The 15571-nt window shown below is 44.7% G+C and overlaps 1 protein-coding gene across 1 annotated transcript in view; it reads right to left on the bottom strand.

The window, feature by feature from the left end:
- UBR2 (ubiquitin protein ligase E3 component n-recognin 2) overlaps window positions 1-8331 on the bottom strand; it is a 282054-nt gene extending 273723 nt beyond the window's left edge. The window contains 1 exon segment of the mRNA XM_030195781.1: window positions 8248-8331. Within this exon segment, the coding sequence (XP_030051641.1) occupies window positions 8248-8325 (78 nt within the window). The 5' untranslated portion in view covers window positions 8326-8331.
- Window positions 8332-15571: the final 7240 nt, after the last annotated feature.

The following is a 15571-nucleotide window of genomic DNA, read 5'->3' as shown; positions in this document are numbered from 1 at the left end:
GTAAAAACATTCCAGACAAGTTATACCTAAAAATGAGGAATTTTTCCAGTCCATTTAATAGCGGTCTATGGACTTGTCCTTTAGGAATCTATCTAACCCCTTTTTAAACTCCGTCAAGCTAACCGCCCGTACCACGTTCTCCGGCAATGAATTCCAGAGTCTAATTACACGTTGGGTGAAGAAAAATTTTCTCCGATTCGTTTTAAATTTACCACACTGTAGCTTCAACTCATGCCCTCTAGTCCTAGTATTTTTGGATAGCGTGAACAGTCGCTTCACATCCACCCGATCCATTCCACTCATTATTTTATACACTTCTATCATATCTCCCCTCAGCCGTCTCTTCTCCAAGCTGAAAAGCCCTAGCCTTCTCAGCCTCTCTTCATAGGAAAGTCGTCCCATCCCCACTATCATTTTCGTCGCCCTTCGCTGTACCTTTTCCAATTCTACTATATCTTTTTTGAGATACGGAGACCAGTACTGAACACAATACTCCAGGTGCGGTCGCACCATGGAGCGATACAACGGCATTATAACATCCGCACACCTGGACTCCATACCCTTCTTAATAACACCCAACATTCCATTCGCTTTCCTAGCCGCAGCAGCACACTGAGCAGAAGGTTTCAGCGTATCATCGACGACGACACCCAGATCCCTTTCTTGATCCGTAACTCCTAACGCGGAACCTTGCAAGACGTAGCTATAATTCGGGTTCCTCTTACCCACATGCATCACTTTGCACTTGTCAACATTGAACTTCATCTGCCACTTGCACGCCCATTCTCCCAGTCTCGCAAGGTCCTCCTGTAATCGTTCACATTCCTCCTGCGACTTGACGACCCTGAATAATTTTGTGTCATCGGCGAATTTAATTACCTCACTAGTTATTCCCATCTCTAGGTCATTTATAAATACATTAAAAAGCAACGGACCCAGCACAGACCCCTGCGGGACCCCACTAACTACCCTCCTCCACTGAGAATACTGGCCACGCAATCCTACTCTCTGCTTCCTATCTTTCAACCAGTTCTTAATCCATAATAATACCCTACCTCCGATTCCATGACTCTGCAATTTCTTCAGGAGTCTTTCGTGCGGCACTTTGTCAAACGCCTTCTGAAAATCCAGATATACAATATCAACCGGCTCCCCATTGTCCACATGTTTGCAGACCTGATCAGTGCCACACATGCTGATTAATACACGATTAGCATGTGAGCCCTTAACACCTACAAATTATTATTATTATTATTATTATTATTATTATTTATTGCATTTGTATCCCACATTTTCCCACCTCTTTGCAGGCTCAATGTGGCTTACAATGTGTTATTGTTAGTAGATAGTAAAATAGTAAATAACTGTTAGTGTTAAATGGAAAGTAGTATCATCGAAGATTAAGCATGTGCTGGTAAGTGCTCATGTACTAAATGGCCACATTTGGCCATTAATTGAAAAAGAAAATGGGAAATTTGACCACTTTTTCCTGCACCATTGTAAAAAGACCCCCTAAATCTTTCCTGGGCAGTACCCACATAAACATCTGTATGCTACGGCCAAAAGTGAGATTATTACAAAATAAATATTGGGAAAAAAACAAAAACAAAATCATGCCAGGAACTTAATCAGGCCACAGAAGTGGAGAAACTGGATCCGCAACGAGAAGAAATGCAAAGGGGCAAGGGAGTAAGCATGATGAACAGGAACTTAATCAGGACCATGAAGGCAAATCAGTTAATAATCAAATATGCATGTCAAACGAAACAGATTCCAATTCAAACCCCAATTCCTAAAGATACTAAGAAAAACACAAGCGAAATAACCAACTACACCAGTAGCATCCATCCCACTAATAACCAAGATAACCGAAGGAATGGTAACTAAACAACTCACAAACTATCTAAACAAACACTCAATACTGCATGATGCCCAATCAGGATTCCAGTCGAACCATAGCACAGAAACAGTATTAGTCACCCTTATGACTAAATTTAAACAAATAATAGCAACTGGCACTAATATACTCCTCCTACAATTTGACATGTCAAGCGCCTTCGACATGGTCGACCACGGAATCCTACTACACATACTTGAATACTTTGGCATTGGAGGAAATGTCCTGAACTGGTTCAAGGGGTTCCTAATCCTGCGTTCGTATCAAGTCACATCAAATTCAACCACGTCCAAGGCATGGACACCTGAATGTGGAGTTCCACAAGGATCACTTCTCTCACCTACTATTTTCAACCTAATGATGATCCCTTTAGCAAAACTCCTATCAAACCATAACCTCAACCCATATATATACGCCGATGATGTGACAATATACATCCCTTTCAAACAAGACATCAAAGAGATCTCCAAAGAAATCAATCAAAGTCTATACATCATGAACATATGGGCAGATGCATTTCGTCTGAAATTAAATGCAGAAAAAACTCAATGCCTGATACTCACCTCCCAATACAACACAAATGAATTCAACGCGATAAACACACCAAACCTAAACCTTCCGATCTCAGAAACGCTCAAAATCCTTGGAGTCACTATCGACCGCCACTTGACACTCGAAACCCACGCAAATAACACAACTAAGAAGATGTTCTACTGCATGTGGAAATTGAAAAGGATAAGACCATTCTTCCCAAGATTCGTCTTTCGCAACCTAGTGCAATCCCTCGTGCTCAGCCATCTGGATTATTGCAACTCACTATACGCAGGCTGCAAAGAGCAAATACTGAGGAAACTTCAAACAGCCCAGAACACAGCAGCCAGACTGATCGGAAAACCAAAATATGAAAGGGCAACACCACTACGAGAGAAACTACACTGGCTTCCACTGGCGTCACTTTTAAGGTATGCACATTAGTCCACAAGATCATTAATGGTGAAGCCCCAGCCTACATGTCCGAGCTGATAGACCTACCACCCAGAAATGCTAAAAGATCAACCCGAACATACCTCAACCTCCACTTCCCTAATTGCAAGGGCGTGAAATACAAGACGCTACACGCATCAACCTTTTCTCACATGAGCACACAGCTTTGGAATACACTGCCGCGCAACCTAAGAACGATTCACGAACAAGCTTCCTTCCGCAAATCATTGAAGACCCACCTGTTTGAAACAATCTACGGAAAGAGCCAAAACACATAGAGTCCACACTCACTATTCATCAATGCATCACCCCCCTTAATTCCAAATCACCCATACATGTACTCACAGAAATATGTACACCATATGTCTTTGTGCTTTACTACTGCCCTTTAAGCTTCCCATTGTCTCCTTCCAATGTTTCAATGTTGATGTCCCATTGTAATATTCCTAACGATACTTCGATGGTCTCGCATAACCTGTACAATGTAACCCATAACCAAGCCGTACAATTGTATTTCCACTATTCATATCTTATTGTAAGCCACACTGAACCCGCAAAGAGGTGGGAAAATGTGGGATACAAATGCAATAAATAAATAAATAAAAAAGGTGAAATTCTGTCTTCAATGTGATTTTAGCATAAAACTAAAATATTATTAAAACAAATGTATCCTTTTACAACAAAACAGTTTTCATACATATACTGAAAGAAAATGTTGCATTTACAACTTACTCTCACAAGCTTCTAAAATGTTGAGCAGCCCTCATCAATCTTTTAGTGGCCGTGCCTTCCATGATCACAGTCAAATAAAACTATGTGACACTCCCGCCACCACCACCACCCAGAAGGTGCAGAATAATGATGCACTTATGTAGCAATGCCAAACATGAGTTTTCTGATCCCATTTGGGGTCCAGACCCAATCAAGCTCTGCTATAGTATAACCCAAGATCATATGCTCTGTAGCGCTATAGAAATGATAAATAGTAGTAGTAATCAGACCACTAGTTTAGATATGCAGCCAAGTGGGACCAAAAAAATAAAATAAAAACAGAGGCAGCAAGCACTTACTATGTGGTTACTATGACATCAGCACATTCTGATCAGACCTGGCTGGTAGCTGGATAACTTGTCTAAATGACGCTGATGCCCTCTTGCTATCCATGAATCCCATAGGTGAGTGCAATACCTGCCACAACCAGCACAAAGGCCCCAAGCAAACTGAGGAGGCTTTGTGAATTGTTTGGTGCAGCTTCTGTGCCCAATTTTCCGCACTACTGCAACTGCCCAACATTAATTTTGCACACGAGCAAACTGTGCACAAACACTCATACTGACATCGGTGCCCAGCTCATTTAAACCCAGATGCAATGTGCATACAAGATCTGAGCACTGAGCGCACGATTTTCCAGGAGTGAAAGGTTAGCTTTATCTTTTCTGGCTGGTATTAATGGGGCTTTCATGTCTGGTTTTTCTTTCTTCCTTTGTTGATTAAGTGCTTACATTGGTTGCCTGTAACCTTTAGGATTAAGTTCAAATTTTGATGCTTGCTCATAAAACACTACATACTGGTCTTCCTCAATACTTAGCCTCGTACGTCATTCCTTACAAACAGACACGTCTTTTACGTTCCATCAGTGACCGCAGACTGGATCTTCAGGGATCAACTAGGGCAAGTACTAGAAATACAGCATTTTTCTTCATACCTCCTTCCCTTTGGAATGCTTTACCTATTACACTCCGTTCCGAATATAGTTTCACCCATTTTAAGGCTGCTTTGAAAGCCCTTTTTTTGTCACCTAGCTTACGGAGACAATGACAGGTGTTGGACTTGTCCGATGTCACCATATTACATATTTGTTCTATGGGTCATGTTATATTATTGTGTGATTGGCTCTCAATATGCACGTGTCTTTCCTATTTTTATTGGCATTCCATTCTACTTGTTTATTGTGTTTCATTTTTATACTTTTTGTATACCGCCTAGACTTGTGTACAAATTAAGTAGTATATAAAGTTACACAATAAACGAACATGATGAAAAAAAACTGCAGATGAGGAGCTGAGGTGAAGGCACTATAGTTATGAATGGGAAAGCACTGGACTGCACACTTATGCTCAGAATAACAACACACATGCATACACGTATATGCATGCAATTCCAAGTGACAATACAATTGTTTTCAAATACCAACAAGAATATTATGCACAGAATAGCATTCTACCACATGCAGGAATGCTGATATAATTTTTCTGCATGCAAAATATAGCTGCTGCTAAAACAGATTCATGTATGCATACTTTCACTGTGCTCTTCCACATTTGTACACATGTTTTTCACACAACAGCATGCTATTTTGATACTGCAGTTTTGCACAGAGTTGATTACCAGAAGGCAAAAACAGACTCAGACTCCTCTCTGTAACTCATATTTTCCAAGGCCATAGAGTCAGTACACTCCGACTCGTCTACCTTTCTACTGTCTGATTCCGACTCGTACTGAAATTAGGCTTGATAGTTTTTGTTCTGGATCTAAAGTACTAGTAAATATAATACCACCCAAAACTGCTTCTGACTCCACGACCCTGATATTTTCATCATCATTTGTCATCTTCAACAACTCACTACAACACAACAGAAGGGAGAATACAAAGGACTATCACAAGAATAAACAAGAAAACCCAATGATATATCAAGTAATAAAATCACAGGGTTAATGCATTCTATTGCGCGAATGACACTCGATTATGCTAATCCCACAAACATTTATCTTACTAAAATCCAATCCTTTTTGGACACCGCTGTAAATGGTTCTGCAACAATGACCTGCTTTTGAACCTAAGACAGTAGCCTCTTGGCACACTGCCAGACCCACTTACTCTTCAGTAGTTCCTGTAACTATTTTCCTTGCCTCTCAATTTAAATACCTAGGGGTCTTCATTAACTGAACTCTGTCCTTTGAACATCAAATTTCCGAGCTAGTAAAAGTATTCAATAGAAATAAAACATGGAAAAGAAAATACGATATCTTTTTTATTGGACATAACTTAATACATTTCTTGATTAGCTTTCGAAGGTTGCCCTTCTTCGTCAGATCAGAAGGGCAACCTTCGAAAGCTAATCAAGAAATGTATTAAGTTATGTCCAATAAAAAGGTATCATCTTATTTTCTTTTCCATGTTTTATTTTGTTTTATTTCTGTTGATTACCTTTAAAAGTAGACTAACATGGCTACCACACCTCTCTACTCAAGCTAGTAAAGAAATGTTTCTGGGCACTAACACAGTTTCGCTCTGTGCAATGCTACCTGGACAAGCCAACTCAAACAATTTTACTCTATGCACTAATAGCTTTATTATTGTACTATCATTTACACTAAACTTCCCTATTAAGCACTTACCAACTGTGCAAAACACAGCAATGAGAATTTTTTCTCATGCAAAAGGACAGGACCATGTTACTCCTCTTCTGGTGCAACATCACTGGTTGCCCATGCAATATCATATTCAACTCAAGATTCTTATGATGATACATGACGTACTTCATAATGGTCTTCAGCTATTTGAGCAGATGCTCTGACCATGACATTAAATTCACTACATGATGGTCATTTATACTTGCCTTCTATTTGAACCACTCAGTGAAATTCAGTCCATCAGTGTGCATTTTTTGTGCCACTCCCCTGCTTTGCACCACTATGGTGCTCATTTTCCAAAGCACATAGACTTATAAAATGTGAGTCTAAAAAGTTTGAAAATGAGCCCCATAGTAACCTGTGTAACTTTGTAAGTGTGCTTTGAAAATAAGCCTCTACGCCTTTAGCTTTGCATGTAGATTCCTTTTCCCCAAAATTTAAATCTGCCTTCAAAACTTACCTATTTCCATGGGCCTATAACATTCAAGGATAGCCAGCGTAGATAATTCTGGGCTGGGTTTGAGTGCCTGCCTCCTGTTCTTTCCCTCTCCAATTTTGAAATGGTGTTTCTTCTTTAGCTTACTTATTTTAATTTGTAAACTGCTCTGTTGTGTCGTATAAAGAATGGTGTATTATGTCAAACAAACCAAGAACCATACATTCACTTCTAGTGACTTTGAACCTTACTGGCAATTTTCAAAGTCTCCTAAAATATCAAGGAAATACTACTTTCCTAAAACTTTCCTAAATATATTCCAGAATTAATTCATGCACTTGAAAATGAAAATTATAAACTAGGCAAACTTCATCCAGTCACATAAATGCCATACTGTTTCATAACTGTAAATCTTTTTGACTTATATTGTAAAAAAAAGTGATTCATCAAGTTTTAATAAACATAACACTAAAACATCAACTAAACTGAGGCTTTATAAATAATTTCTTAAAGAAATAAACTTGACGCCAAACGACTGACATTTGGAGAAATCAATATCCTTTGTCCTGAACTGAGAACTCAACTATTATTTATTGCATTTGTTTCCCACATTTTCCCACCTCTTTGCAGGCTCAATGTGGCTTACAATGTATCGTTATTGGTAGATAATAGATTGGAAGAAAAACAATTAGTGTTACATAAAGAATAAGGTGATCGAAATTTAAACAAGCAGATATGAATGCAACATTCATTAAACTCTTGTTCTTCTTTGTTACAGCTATTAAAGAGATAGTAAATAAGGCATATGTGGGTTTCAACTTAAGTGACTTCTAAGGTATAGTTGTGTTCAACCTATTTAACTAGCATAGGGCACCAAAATTTAAGAATGAGAAAAGAGGAATGAAGAGGCACAAGAATTTGGACGAGATCCCACTACAAGCAAATTCTGCAACGTATACAGGGGCCTTCTTCATTGTACACAAAACTAGATTCTGAAGTATAATCATTTTTTCCCACGCTGGGCTACATCCAGCTCATCACTAGCACTGCAATAAAATTTGCCCTCTTCCTTTTATTTTCCTAAAACTTCCCCCCCCCCCCCCAACCCAATTATAAATCCATGCGACAGTTACTACCCGAGGATTCTGTACCTACCACATACACGAGAAATCAAACCCCAAGAGCCGATCGAGGTCCCCCAGAACACAGGGTCAGCTACATCTCTACCAGGTGACCTAGGAGACCACAGGCTGAAGATCCCTAAAAACTTGAAGAAGGTCTGTCAAGTTCTTAAAAAGAGGTTTATTAATCCCCCCCCCCTCCCCCGCCAGATTCCGGGCTAAGGGCTCCCCATACCTGACGCCTAACGGGTGATACAGGCGCCACTTGGGGGGGGGGGAGGTTCTGCCCGAGCCCTCCGGTACCAAGGGAAAGAGAAAGTCGGCGGTGACAACCTCAGCTTCTGTACCCAGGCAAAGGCCTAGCCGTCGCCCCCACCTCCCCCCTCACCACATACCAGGGCCACCGCTTTGGCCGAACATTCCAGCAAACTGGGGTCTATGAGGTGAAGCTCCGACTCCAGGTTCGACGCCATCTTCCCCTGGCGGCGATCCAAAACAGGAAGCGGAAAGAAGCGCTCACTTCCGCTGATGAGAACGCTCTCGCGACCCGCCTGTGTGGGGGGCCCGTTATGCCGTCACTGACGAACGGCCTCGAGCTCGTCTCTAGTGGCAAATGCAATGTGCTTGCACACGTCTCGCTTCTGCTGCCACAGTGTCTCTGTGTCCTGCGGGGCTGCTGCACTGCACCCACCATTTCTTATCCCTAACAGTGTGTACCATGCAGTATGTGCCTTTGCTCATTTTCAAAGCACTTAGCCTTCCAAAGTTCCATAGGTTTCTATGGAACTTTGGAAGGCTAAGTGCTTGGAAAATATGTGGAAACTTGGCCTCTAAAGTGCCTCACTTAGCGCTACCTGTAGCCTGAAATGCTTTGATGTTTCACTTCTATATACTGTGTGGGACGGTGTAAAAGCCAGATCTGCGGGATCCCAACAACAACAAAAAAAAAAATTCGGAGGATGTATGTAAAATGTCCATATCTAAACGACTGGCAAAAAAAAATGAGAACTTTTAAAAGTTTTCTGATCGGGAAGATCCCGAGGTTCCCGCTGTATCCGTTTAATACCTTTTCCATATACTGTCATCATCTACCAACATTTGCTAATTTCCGATCTGACGAAGGAGGGCAACCTTCGAAAGCTAATCAAGAACTGTATTAAGTTATGTCCAATAAAAAAAGGTATCATCATATTTTCTTTTCCATGTTTTATTTCTATTGTATCCTTTCCCCAAATTTGACTGTACTAGATCTGCTGTAAGCACCGGTTGTGTGCAGGTTCTGGCCTGTAGGCTACCACTACTGATGTGTCTCAAACGTTCTGTACCTCCCACACTGCCTTTACCCTTTCGTGGTGGGTGGCCATTATTTATTTTTTACTTATGCATTCTTGTATCCCACTATTATCCAAAAGCAAGTTTCAAAGTGGCTTACAATTTACTTTTTTTAGTGTTGTGCAATGTGGAGACGGCTTCTGTAGTTAATGTGTTTATTTGAAGAGATAGAATGAAAAATCAACCATAGGAGCCTTCAACCACATTGTAACATAGTAACATAGAAGTTCTCAAACCTTCAAATTTTGGAACAATATTTGGCGTGTGATTTCTGATATTTTACATTTGTCTGAAGCACTTTCAGTTAGTAAGATCATATTTAGTTGGCAATTTATTGAAAGTGCTCTAGACAAATATTCCTCCAAACTGTATGATACGTTAATTGCTGTAGGCTTAAAAATGGTTTTAACAAATTGGAAGGATAACTCATTTCTTCATTCTCACTTTTGGTGGCATTCTGTCTTACAGATCCACAAATTCGAGCTATCTTTAGCCCTCAAAGTTCGAAATTCCTTATATGTTGATAAAGTGTGGCTCCCTTTAATAACCTATCTTTCTTTAAACAAGAGATCTTCCTAGTACTCGAGTGCAAATTGCAGGTTTTGCTTTGAATGCATTCACAAATTGCTTCCCCCCCCCTACCCTCCTCCTACCTCCCTCCTTTTCCTCCCTCTGTTACCTGTCCACTGATATTCTTTGGTGTGATTACCTGATTATTTCTTGTAATTTGTATTTCCTACCCCTGTTATTAAAATTTAATAAACAATTTCTAAAAATGAAAAGAGATAGAATGAAAGGAAAAGTAGCCTTGTGTACAGGTTGTAGTGTTTTGGTGACGTTTACTCATATGGTTTTGAAGGGGGTAACTTGCCGTACTGCAGGAGGCATTGCCTGTTCTTTTCAGTACAGTAGGGAGATTGAAGAAAACAGGAGGCGGAGTTTTCCTATCTAGTCCGTTATAAGGGCTGAAGCCAGTAGGCGGAGCTTGACGCCGTTTTAGTTCACCCAAAACAATAGCAAGCACTATTGCAAGCAATAGTAAAAGATGATTAGAAATATAAGGGACTGCCTATGTGTGATCCACCTGTAAAAAGTCAAAAGCTGTTCCAGTTGGATAGGCAGTGCCTTAAGCCTTAAAAGGTGGCAGACAAAATTTTTTTTTTTACTTATTTGACAGCTTTTTAATTTATTTGAAATCTTCCCATATGTAGATGTAAATATTGTGAAATAAAAATTTGAAACAGGTGGGAAATCAGGAGACGAAAGGCAAATTTTGGTTCCAAACAAGGCAACTTTATTGCTAGCAAGTGAACAGCACCGAGTAGCCTCGGGACACTGTGTGTCATAAATCATCTGACGCTTACATTTATACTTCCCTACTGGGCCTGCGCATTTGGCCCCTTACACGTCATACCTGTCATGCGCAGTAAACATTTGTAGTTCTTACAGTACAAAATTGTAGTCCCAGTACGTACACACGTCATAACACTGAAATGATACTGGCAAGAAAAACGAAACTTAGCAGCTTATTCTGTACACACACAATGCTCCTTTCTAGCACAGGAGATAAGGTGCGGCTCAGGAATGCAGGGGGGGTGTCAGCACCCTCCAAGGTCGCCTATTCAGATGGCGTTGCTACGTGCAAGCTGGTCTTGTATAGGCCTTGCAAACTACTGTTACAAGCTATATATCTAATAGCCCTGCATTCTGTCTGTACATTAGTAAACAGCAAACTTGTCTTGTTAGTAAACAGTAAAACTGGATAAGGCACAAATGTCCAGTGCAGTAATAAGGTGTGGCCAAACAGCCAAAAGCAGAGGTAGAGTGCATAAGTAAAAGTCCATCAGTAGGCACAAAACATGAGGTTGTCCTGTTGCTCAGTAGTATTCAGGTAGTACCCGGCGTTCCACTCCTTCATTCCCCCCTTTTGATACTTGAACATCCATTCTGGTGGAGAGTATCACCTCCATGAACCCTGAAAAGGAAAGAAAGGACAAGGATAGTTAGCGAGGGAGGCAACAAGCGAGCCCTAGCCCTTGCGCAGCCGTTGGTTGCTTCGCCGGGGTTGAGACGGAGGGCCCCTAGTGGAATCCCCCCCCCTTTGTAGCCGGTCTTTTGCTGGCACAAGGGTGATGGCCCATTGAGTGACTCAGGGGGTTCAAAGTGCACATCAGCCACAAGGTGCTTCATCGTCAGCTTCATCAGACTGGGGAATGGGGGAGTACATCTGGAGAGCCATAAGTTGGGCAGCAGCACGGCGGTCAGCGATGCTTTCCATGGTGGAGCGGAGACACCTGAAAACTAAGGGGAGAGACAAAGGTATTATTAGGCAGACAGCAAGAACAGGCCACCCATGACGAGGAGGCCTTGCAGGCTCCCGGAGGTTGGGAGCCAGCTGGTGAGGGAGGAAGTCCAATCCCACGCACTGTTCCAGGTCTGGACGGGGACGTGGGCTAGTTTGACCATCCGGTCAGTTATCTCCCTGATGACATGGCTCTGGTCATCAATCTGTAAGCAGCAATTACTGAGGTTAAACTTGCCACACACCCCGCCCTCCTGGGCTAAGAGGTAGTCAAGAGCCAAGCGATTTTGGTAGACGGCGGTAATGAGCTTAGTGTTCTGTCGAGCTAGGATATTGAGGGCCAGGGCAGAATCGTTAGTGAGGATTTCGAGTACGGCCTGTAGGCGAATAATGCGATTCAGCATGTAGATAGGGGTGCGGTACCCGTAGGTACCATCTTCAGCCCATGTGGCCGGTCCATAGTAGTGAATGATACGTTCAGGCGGCCACTCGTTGTCCTTCCAGTCTCCAATCTGGACTTTGGGCTTGATGATTGGGAAAGACCGTTTTCGTCGGGTAGGGTTATCAGGCCCCTTTTCCACGTATAGGGGGATTCCCAAAGTTTCGCCGACTTGTATGGGCAGAAGGAAAAAACTAGGTCGGACCGTGCCCAAGAGGCAGGTACCGTACCAGCGGGTCGGGAGTTGTTCATAGGCCCTGCGTCCGCAGATATAGTAGTAGCCCGCCGGGGCTACCCACTTGAGGGAGGCGTTCCCTCCGTATGTCCATGTCGTGTTCAAGGTGGGTTCTGTCCAGATAGGCTCCGGGGCGGGCAGGTTGTCCGTTTGCCACCAGGTCGTCCGGCTGCCATTATACTGAAGAACCCCCGTACAAGCAGAGTCTCCCACTGGTACAGAGTAACGCTTCGATGGCGCTCGACTAGCGCAGAGGGTACCTATGATATTTGTTCTCAGGGCCCATTCGTACGGCTTCGGCCGTTGGGGAAAGGTAATGTTAGTGGTGTTGAGTGCATCCCATGTGTGTTGTCGGATCTCTCTCGCCTCCCAGGGCCATTGTTCACCCATGTCGGTGCCTCCACAGACGAAACAGTTGGCAATTCCGAGGGAGAGGGCGATGTTTTCAGCCAAATTGAGGAACATATTTCGGGCTTCTGGGGAAATGGGGAATTTAGTCTCGGTCTGCTCAGCACGAGCAATTTCATCAAATACGTCTTGGTAGCCGACAACAGTAGTCTGGTAGTGCGTAGGAGGCTTCGTTTCGAGACTCTGATATATGGTAATATATGTCAACGGATCCATTCCTCCGCCGTCAATGCCGAGGCCCCACGTTCCTCTCCAGGGCATGTCGTGTCCTCGGATGGGCCAGTCTAGGGACACATAGTTACCAGAACCTCGACGAAATTCGCCCAGGCCGGCGCATCCGGCATATCCTCCTCCCGTATAAGCACATACTCGGTCCCAGCCCGAGGCTCGAGTGTCGCCGGCGCATGGGAGCCACACCCACGGGGAGCAGCATCTCATGTCTGGACTGAAGGGGCAGACATACTTGTGGTCCTTACGTATGCCTCTCGCCAACTCTGGCTACCACACTTGCGAGACCAAGGGTGCTTGTCCATGGCGGCACAGACGTCGAAGGTGAGGGTTGCTACAGTTTGGATGCCACCGACAAGGATACGAGTAGAATTAATGTAATACAGAATGCCATCTCCCTCGACTCCCGGAGGTCCGGCCACATACGCAGGGAGTCCTACGCTGAGGGTGACATTGTAGTATCTTGGTTTGGTAGGGCTGTGGCAGATAGTGAGATTTCCTTGGAGGCATCTGTGGAACTGTTGGAGGCCATTCGGAGTGATGAGGGCACAAGTCGGGAGAAACTGGCAATCGCCTTCCGGGGGCTGCGTCTGGTGAATGAGGGTAGTGACTAGGTGATATCCTCCCTCTATACGGTGGCGCACGAGGCGCAAACATTCAGTGCAATTCAGGCTCAGGGTGGCAGGATGATAGCTCGGAACTGCACACAGGAGAAGGAAGATGGTCAGCATTATATATGTGGTGGGAGGTATCCGAGCTTTTGCAGCAAGAAGATAATGAGGCCCACGATGAAGGCTGCGATAAAGAGAGAGCCAAAAACGCAGTGGGTCCAGAAACTGAGTTCCTGTTGCTGGGCAGGCATGAATCTGGTGGTTCACGTCTTTCTTAGAGTCAGCCGTAATGGAGCGTCAGGATGTTGGTGCGCAGTCCAACGCTTCAGGGTGCTGCTAGTGGGAGCAGCAGGCTTCAATCGGGTCCAATGTATCCACACTGGGCTTCCTGCAATTTTAACAGCGGTGGAGGTCGTTAGGAGAACAAGGGAGGGCCCCTTCCATTTTGGCTTTAGGCAGTCAGATTCATCCCACTCTTTTACCCAGACCTCGTCTCCCACCCTGAACCTGTGCGTAGGATTGGTGAGGACCAAGGGAGCTACTCTTTCAGTGTACTGCTGGATGTCTTGCACTACCTGGTGTAAGGCTCTCATCTGTTTCACTAAGGAACTCTCACCCTGTATCTGCAAGGAGTCGGGAAAGGAGGGTAGTGGTGGTGGCCTAGCATACATCATCTCGTAGGGAGTAAGGCCGGTAGCCTTGGGGGTACACCTAAGATGCAGCAAGGCCAGTGGAAGCAGGTCGGGCCACTTGGCTTTTGCTTCTTGGCATAGCTTGGCTAGCTGGTTCTTCAGGGATCGGTTAGCCCTCTCCACTACTCCACTGCTTTGGGGTCTCCAGGCACAATGCAACTTCCAATCGAGACCCAGCCTTGTACTGAGTTGTTGTGTTACTTCACTAGCGAAGGCGGGGCCGTTGTCAGAGTTTATTTGCTTGGGGAGGCCGTATCTGGGTAGGATTTGATGAAGCAGTAGGGAAGTAACTTCTTTAGCCATTTCCGTTCTAGTAGGCTGGGCTTCAATCCATCCGGTGTAGGTACACACGGCGACGAGGATAGCTTTGTAGCCGCGCGCCGGGGGCATGTGTGTGAAGTCAATCTGGCACACGTGGAAAGGGCTGGTGCCTCGGAGAACATGTCCTGGCATAGGGCCGGGCCCCGTTCGAGGGTTGTTCCGGGCACAAGTCGCGCATCGGCTGGAAGCGTTTTTGGTCCACAGGGATAGTTTGTTGATGTAGTAGGTCTTCTCAAGTAAGCGCCCCAGGGCGTCCCTTCCCAGGTGGGTGCGGTCGTGAGCCTCCTTGGCCACCGTCCAGGCCAAGGCTTCGGGTATCCATATGCGCCCATCCTGTAGTATCCACCAGCCATTGCGTGACTGTAGACCCTCTTGTTGGGCCCATTCCGTTTCTTGGGGGGTGTAAATAGGGGTCTCCGTAGGGAGCTGGACGACGAGTACGGGGTCAGGAGGGTGAGAGGAGTAGGGGAGCTGACTTGCCCTTTTTGCAGCGTCGTCTGCCCGCTGATTTCCCCGGGCGATAGGGTCCGTTCTTCCAGTGTGGGCCCTGCAGTGCATCACAGCCACCTTCTTCGGCTTCCATACCGACTCGAGTAATTGGCAGATCTCAGCGGCATTTGCAAGTCCTTTCCCTTCAGCTGTCAGAAATCCCCTCTCCTTGTACAAGGCTCCGTGCACCTGGAGGGTGAGGAAAGCGTATTTGGAGTCGGTGTAAATGTTGACAACTTTTCCTTCAGCCCACAGGAGGGCTCTGGTGAGGGCGATTAGCTCCGCTTTCTGGGCTGATGTTCCGGGTGTCAGAGCCATAGCCTCGATCACATGGTCCTCAGATACCACCGCATAGCCAGCTCTTCGAATTCCCTCTATCACCTGGCTGCTTCCATCGGTAAAAAGGGTGATGCCCCCTTGCCAGGGTTGATCCTTCAGGTCAGGTCTGCTCGAGTGCACAGTGGCCATTACCTCTTCACAGTCGTGGAGTGGTGGTTCAGGGGCCGGAAGGAGGGTGGCAGGATTGAGGTTGGTCGTGTCCAGGATCCGCACCTCCGGATTTTCGCACAGGAGGGCTTGGTATTTGACCAATCGGGAGTTGGTCATCCATCTGGGTCCGTGGCTCTCGAGTAGGCCGCGGATGGTGTGGGGTGTGGTCACAA

This window comes from Microcaecilia unicolor, chromosome 3 (genome assembly GCF_901765095.1).
Source record: "Microcaecilia unicolor chromosome 3, aMicUni1.1, whole genome shotgun sequence".
Taxonomy (NCBI): Eukaryota; Metazoa; Chordata; class Amphibia; order Gymnophiona; family Siphonopidae; genus Microcaecilia; species Microcaecilia unicolor.
The sequence above is the reverse complement of the archived record's forward strand: the minus strand, read 5'-3'. Positions and strand labels throughout refer to the sequence as shown.